Genomic DNA, 7,949 nt, shown 5'->3' on the forward strand with positions numbered 1-7,949 from the left:
CATACAGGCGGGGGAGAGCAGCGGGAATCCAAGGAGAAGCTGGAGTCTGTGCCGCTCCTCTACTCGCTGCCGAGCTGTGGGTGCCTGGTGCCACTGTTGCCATGGCGTAATGTACTTCCCATGATAGCTACAGCCCTGATGAGCGCAACGCACGTTGACACCTAACGCAATGCAAGCATGAATCCAGTCTTGAACTCTTCTTCACTGTTGTTTGGAGTTTCTCTCTGACAGCGACATCAACGAGATCCCTTAGCACCCTAGGTGAAGAGCCCAACATGTACCCCCCACCATGAGCTGTGAACTGCATCAACAGCATAGGTCTCAAATGTTGGCTTCTGCCTACAACTCAGCTCAGCCCTGGCTGAAATACAAAGTTTGGGTGGACTGACACTCAACTTTCTTTTTAGTTTTGGATAGAGAGGGAGGGATTAGACCACCTGATGGGTTTTAATTGCTGTCTGTGTCCCCGTTAAGGAGATCCATCCTCACCATTTGTCCTGGTGACCCTAACCCCTGAAATAAATTCCTACATTTTGGGTTTTAATTAGAGCAGGAATAGATGGTAAATCTTCCAATGGGCAGTTCTGGTGACCTTGCTGACCCCCGGGGATCTTCCTCTCTCTTTGGAGGGATTGCCTCTCACTTCCTGTTTTTGGCTATTGGACAGGAAGTGAAGGGAAATCATCCTGATGGGATACAGATTGCTAAAAAAGCTGACTGTGGGTTGTAACCCTCTCTTACTCTTATCAAATCTAAAACAAAATGGCTTCATTTCTACTTAAAGTGACATTAAACCCTCAGATCTTTTAACATAAAACAATACTGTAATGTGCGCCTTACTGTAATCCATGGTAGTTTCCCTTCTCTTTGCTGCTCTTCCTTTTAAATCTGTATCTGTTCTCATGCTGGGGGAGAACTTCTGTTTTGCAGCAGACTGCCTCGTCTCAGGAATGGATACATGGTGTCTGTGTGCAGGTTCACAACCTGAGCCAGCACTACAGGAAGAGGCACTCAGCTGCAAACAGAAGTTCTCCCCCAGCATGAGAAGAGATATGGATTTAAAAGGAAGAGCAGCAAAGAGAAGGGAAACAACCATGGATTACAGTAAGGCGCACATTACAGTATTGGTTTATGTTAAACAATCTGAGGGTTTAATGTCACTTTAAGTTCCTTCTCAACAGATTCTTTATGGAGAGGAGACTTTTGGGTATTGTGTATTATGTCTTTGTTTTACAGGGATTTCTTGTGTACCAGATTACTATGTATTGATGTTTGTTGTGTTTGCAGTGGTCTTTTTTTGTGTGTGTGTCATGTGATTTGTGTGATTTGTGTTATATTGATTGATGTCACCATGGGGCTTATCAGCAAGTAGGGCAGAGGAAAGGGAAGCAGTGCCCATAAGAACCAATTAGATTCCACCAGTTCATCTCTGAAGGTGGCAAAGGATTAGTCATTCAAATTTGGGGCAGAATCTAGATTTAAAGGAGAACTATGGGGTCAGTGTTTTTCCCCATAGTTCTCCTAAGGGTCACGGGAGGACACAAACTAGCATCCTCCCGTCACCCAAAGCTCAGTATATAGGGAGCTACAGCTCGCGATATACTGAGACCGCCGCAGCCGGGACGAATCCTGACATTACTGTCGGGATCCACCCAGCTGCGTGATTGACAGCGGGCTCTGCATTTCTAGAGGCAGAGCCAGCTGTGCCCACCCCCTCCCAAGTCCATTCCGCCAGTCAGCGCTGAAGGATCGGAGAGGGGGGAATCCCTGCAGGGAGCCGTGAGTGACAGTCACGGCTCTCTCCAGGGAGACGATCGGGAAGTGAGCGAGCGACGGTATGTCTTCGCTCACTTCCCGATCTATAGAGCCGACCTGTGACAGTCTCATTGTCACACGTCGGCTCGAACTATGAGGATGACTGGAGATCACTCACCTCATAGTTCTCCTTTAAGTTATAAATAAGGCATTAAAAATGCATTGTATGCATTTTGTTTTTGGGTGCACCGTTTGGCAGACGTGTGAAGAATGCTCTCCTTTATTCCCCGTAAAGACCTTCGGTGACAGCAATGACTTTGCATGCCCTACGCATTGCACTAGACATCACAGGCTGTGCAATGTGACCCAGTACTGCACCCCTAGTGGACACTACCAGATGCAATGGTTACAGACATGTAATTCAATAGACATTTTATTTTTATAAAAAAAAAAAAAATAGAAATTAAATGAAAGTCAGAACAACAACAAAAACATTTAAATTTAAAAAAATTAAATCGAATAAAGCACCCCTTGACAAAGCCAGAAGTCACTCAGGGCGCTGTGGCATCCTGGTTGAGAAAAGGCTGATTTAGAAACTGTTGAGAATCAAGCATTGAGAAGGGTCATGTGACCATCCTTCATGAACTGCCACCTCTAGAAAGGTAATTGTTATTTCTAACCTACTGCCCATCCAGTCAGTGAAAGGTACAGAGGGCAATACACGGGTTGCTATGGGCAATGCTTTCCTTTTTTTCCTGTCTTGGCTTGCTATATAGTGAGCCCCTTTTGGTGTACACACGCCACATCTTCTAATCCTGTCCATGTATGTCAGCTGCTTCCAGGCATGCTTCTGTAAGAGGGCTAACCAGTACTCTGTCAAGATGTCTGAGCTTTCCATCATCACTGTGTAAGTGTGCCCATCACCATGGATTTGTTACCGTGATTGTGACATCAGTGGTGGTGTATGTGTCAGCCTTCGGTGGCGCATGATTCATCGGTGTTGTGTCATTGTCCTGTACTACTCACAGAGTGCTATTTAGACACTGAGCCACCCTAGCTACACGGAAGAGATGGCTCCCTTTTCTGCCGGCTTCACCCCGGTTTGGCACATGATTGATTATTGGCCCTACTGAAGACAACCTGCAGTCTCCTTTACAGTCAATGCTAGACATGTAAGCTGCGGAAAAATTCGTTTCGGATATTTCATTATTTCGGGATTCGCATCCGAAATTCAATTCGGTTCGGGTTTCGGATTCGGACGAAATCCAATCTTGTTCGGATGAGTTTACGAATATTGATTGTGAATACCACAGAGCACCGTATACAGATATTATTACTAAAGCTGAATCTCCCAGACCTGAATGGCATTTGGGATCCGAATTTCCGAATTGCATTCGGGAGCTCCTGAATGCCATTTGGGTCTGGGTGCCAAATACATATATTACTAAAGCTGAGGCTCCCAGACCCGAATGCCATTGGGAATCCGAAATGCATGTGGGAGCTCCTGAATGCCATTCAGGTCTGGGAGCCATATACATATATTACTAAAGCTGAGGCTCCCAGACCCCAATGCCATTGGGAATCCGAATTTCCGAATTGCATGTGGGAGCTCCTGAATGCCATTCGGGTCTGGGTGCCAAATACATAAATTACTAAAGCTGCGGCTCCCAGACCCGAATGTCTATCAGGAGCTCCCCAGTGCAATTTGGAAATTCGGATCCTGAATGCCGTTTGGATCTAGGAGCCTCATCATTAGTATGAAATGTATATACTGTATATGGCTCCCATGTTGCTAGAACGAAAATTTGTATTCAGACCCATTCGGATGCATTAAACCAAAAAACACATCTGATTGGCCAGAAAAGTCACATGTCCGATTCGGTTTCATTTTTGAACGAAATTCGGAAACGGGAAATTGGGATTCGGATGTATTAGGATACAGAAACTCGGCTGTGTCTGAATTTAGGAAAATGTGTACAAATTTTGATTCGGAACGAAACGAATCGCACGTGTCCAGTCAATGCTGCTATTCAACACCATCAAACGAGAGACAGGGGAGAAGGCGATGGAAACATTTTCATTTTGACTGATCACTAGAAAGGGAGAAGATAACGTACCAGCATAGAAGTTGCCCACATAAGTTCACCAAAATTTGGTGAAATTGGTTGGAGTTACCCACATTGGCCCCACTTAATCTCATCTTAGACTGCTACACTAGATGGCACATTAAAATAGCATACGCACAATGTACAACTTTATTTCACTTGCAAAGAAAAGAACAAAGATAATCTACATTACGTCACAATTTGTGGTGTGTTGGAGCTTAGTCGAGCCAAATATATTTCACATGATATAGTCCATCCATATCATTGTTATTTCATATCGTCTATATTTTACACATTGTGTGGGAAAGTGATGTATAAGAGGAGGGGGGGGGGGGGGGGGGATACTTGTTGTTTCTTGTTGCTTTGTCATTTTTTTTTCTTTTTGCGTTTGCTATAAAATGTGTATTTTTCCCAATAAAATACCTAAAAATGAACTATGGGGTAACCTTTTTATCCCATAGTTCTCTTTAGCATCACAGGAGGACATATACTAACCTCCTCCCGAGACCCAAAGCTCAGTATATAGCGGGCTATTGCATGCTATATACTGAGAGCGCCGCAGCCGGGACAGATCCTGACTGTCGAGATCCACCCAGCTGCGTGAGTGATAGCTGGCTCTGCCTATCTAGAGGCAGAGCCAGCTGTGCCCGCCCCCTCCCCCATCCGTTCTTCCACTCAGCGCTGGAGGATCGGAGAGGGGAGGGGGGAAGTGCCTGCAGCAGGACCTAGTGCCTGCAGGAGGACCTAGTGCATACACCAGGACCTAGTGCCTACAGCAGGACCTAGTGCCTGCAGAAGAAACTAGTGCCTGCAGAAGGACCTAGTGCCTGTAGAAGGACCTAGTGCCTGCAGAAGGACCTAGGGCCTGCAGAAGGACCTAGGGCCTGCAGAAGGACCTAGGGCCTGTAGAAGGACCTAGTGACTGCAGAAGGGCCTAGTGCCTGCAGAAGGACCTAGTACCTGGAGAAGGACCTAGTGACTCCAGAAGGGCCTAGTGCCTGCAGCAGGACCTAGTGCCTACAGCAGGACCTAGTGCCTGCAGAAAGACCTATCTGTGTTACACATAGTCTGTTCAGGGAGTGCCTGCAGAAAGACCTAGTGTCTACAGTAGGACCTAGTGCTTGCAGAAGGACCTAGTGCCTACAGAAGGACCTAGTGCCTGTAGAAGGACCTAGTGACTGCAGGAGGACCTAGTAACTGCAGGAGGACCTAGTACCTGCAGAAGGACCTAGTGCCTGAAGCAGGACCTAGTGCCTGAAGCAGGGCCTAGTGCCTGCAGAAGGACCTAGTGACTGCAGAAGGACCTAGTACCTACAGAAGGACCTAGTGCCTGAAGCAGGACCTAGTGCCTGCAGCAGGACCTAGTACCTGCAGAAGGACCTAGTGCCTGCAGCAGGACCTAGTGACTGCAGCAGGACCTAGTACCTGCAGAAGGACCTAGTGACTGTAGAAGGACCTAGTGCCTACAGCAGGACCTAGTTCCTGCAGAAAGACCTAGTGCCTGTAGAAGGGAACTTTAATTTTAGGTCCAGTAGAGCAAGTTAATTCTGTTATGTAAAACGTGACCATATCAATATTTTGCATTAATCTTTGTTTTCTTCCCTCTGCCAGGAGGTTGGCTCGGTCTACATTACTACTGATCCCCCTTTTCGGAATACACTACACCGTTTTTGCCTTTTCACCGGAGAATGTCAGCAAGAGGGAAAGGCTGGTCTTTGAGTTGGGTCTGGGCTCATTTCAGGTACTTAATTTCACAGTATAATCAAACCGGTCCTCATTTCTAAGCATGACTCAATCAGAACTTTCTGTATAACCCAAAAGCCACCAGTCAGATTAATGTCTGAACTGGAGAAAGTAAAAAAAAAATGGAAGGTTGAAGTTGATTGGTTGGTGACCCAAACAGATTCCCCAATCACTGGGCTTTAATTTATAGTATAACTGGCCCTGTGATTGGGCTGGGGGTGGAGCCATACCCATTGTATGCTGCCATGTAGGCGTCAGGAAAGAGAGAAATCACAAACACGTGACTGGAAATCAGCCAATAAGCAAGCCCCCTATGCGATAACACATTGAAGGTAACAGGTTCTCTTTAAGGTGGCATTAGGGACCCCTAGTGTCACCTTTCCACTGCAAAGAAGCTGATCCAGTGCAGATCGTGCTTGAATAGCTTGTTTCCCAGCTTCTATAACCGGGGAATGACAGCTCAGGAGACGGGAGTGATGCAATCAGCGTCGCTTCCGGCTCCATATAGCGGGTAGGAGATCAGCAAATGGAAGTTCACTGGTCTCTCTCCCTGCTACTCGGTGACACCTGTTATGCCGGTCCTGGGCCATCTGAAGGGGCAGGGGAGCCCCTGAAGCAAGGCAGGAGGTGTCATGTGGGGAGGAGCGGGGGGCTTTATTTACCAGCCCCTGGAAGCAATCTGGCCACCAGAATAGCTTCCAGTGTAAAGCCAACAGTCTGTTTTATAGGGGCCAGCACAGTAAGGCATAGGACGCCGGCAGTGAAAGGGTTAAAAAAAAAGTCAAAAGCAACAAGTAAATTCTTGAAACAATCATCCAGCTGTACTACAGGCTTCTCAGATGTGGCTCCGACTCCAGAGAGTTAAAGTCTAACTCTGGCTAATTACTTGTTTGGGAAAGCTGGGAGGAGTTATAACCTCCGTCAGGTTTTTCTTGTTTCTATTTTCCTTTTGTGGAGATTTTCTGTCACTTCCTGTCCCTGTGATGTCCATACATGAGATGTAGGGGGGCAATTGTCAAATTAAAACTGTCACTCGTCCCTCATTAAAGTCATTATGCTATTAATCAGTGAAATGTAAACACACATTAAACATTATTTATCTCTGTTTCAAGGGTTTTGTTGTGGCAATCCTCTACTGTTTCCTGAACGGCGAGGTAAGATAAAGTTTACTGCAGCTTTCTCATTCACAACACAGTGAGAATCTTGCAATGCTTCATGGGATTTGTAGTTCCACCACAGCTGGAGGGCCGGAGTTTGGCTACCCCTACTCTAGATATTAAGGAATACATGACATTGATAGTCAATATGTCCTCTATGTTCATGCAATGTATCATTATCTAGAAAAAAATATGAATGATGATGATGATGATGATGATGATGATGATGATGATGATGATGATCAGTCAGTTTCTAAACATTACATGATAAAAAAAAAGGATGATTAATAGAAATAGGTACATAGCGAGAGAGAAATGAAGAGGTACAGTATAGAGAGATGCAGAATACTATATATGTGCAACTGTAAGATATGCAATAGAAAGATAAATGAGAGAGAGAGAGAGAGAGAGAGAGAGAGAGAGAGAGAGAGAGAGAGAGAATAAATGTGAGCTAGATTTATACAATGTAAGTGTGAGAGATACAAGATAAAAAAAAAAAAAAAAGAGAGAGAGAGAGAGAGAGAGAGAGAGAGAGAGAGAGAGAGAGAATAAATGTGAGCTAGATTTATACTATCGCATTCTTACCATCCTTTTGTAGAAAGAAAACAGATACAACAGACAGACATTATGACATGTGTATCATCCTTCTCCATAACAACAAAAGTACATAAAAAAAATGACCTTTTAAAGTTTCTCCCTAAAGGTGCAATCAGAGATAAAGAGAAAATGGAGGAGTTGGAAAGTCAACCGGTACTTTGCTGTGGATTTCAAGCACCGTCACCCCTCCCTGGCGAGCAGCGGAGTCAATGGGGGGACACAACTGTCCATTCTGAGCAAGAGCAGCTCCCAGATCCGAATGTCCAGCATAAATGCGGAGAACCTGGTGACATGAGTCCCCCCACTGCCTGAGAACAGACAAAACGTCACATTCTTTTTCTTTTTTTTTTTTACATTCCCCTGAATACTTTACTTTTTGCATTTTACTTTTCAGTTGTTTTTTTTTTTTTGTTGAACGGGGACATGAACATGTTTTTGGAGTTTACAAATAATTACCCCTCACTACCAGTCAACAGAGGTTACCTTGTCCCTTTGAATGTCCTCTGCGATAATAACAGAAATTATTTGGAGCACTTGAACTGTAATTCTTAAAGTATGTTAAAAAAATAGTGTGTACACAGACGCCAATGTA

General features: G+C 45.0%; 1 protein-coding gene across 1 annotated transcript in view; it reads left to right on the forward strand.

Annotated features, from left to right (window-relative positions):
* ADCYAP1R1 (ADCYAP receptor type I) overlaps positions 1–7,708 on the forward strand; it is a 28,470-nt gene extending 20,762 nt beyond the window's left edge. Inside the window, exons 8-11 of the mRNA XM_018569075.1 lie at positions 2,588–2,662; positions 5,472–5,601; positions 6,716–6,757; positions 7,464–7,708. Coding sequence (XP_018424577.1) covers positions 2,588–2,662; positions 5,472–5,601; positions 6,716–6,757; positions 7,464–7,652 — 436 coding nt within the window. The 3' untranslated portion in view covers positions 7,653–7,708. The remainder of the gene's footprint in view (positions 1–2,587; positions 2,663–5,471; positions 5,602–6,715; positions 6,758–7,463) is intronic.
* The last annotated feature ends 241 nt before the right edge of the window (positions 7,709–7,949 follow it).

This window comes from Nanorana parkeri, unplaced genomic scaffold, assembly GCF_000935625.1.
Source record: "Nanorana parkeri isolate BGI_ZX_2015 unplaced genomic scaffold, ASM93562v1 scaffold1283, whole genome shotgun sequence".
Lineage (NCBI taxonomy): Eukaryota > Metazoa > Chordata > Amphibia > Anura > Dicroglossidae > Nanorana > Nanorana parkeri.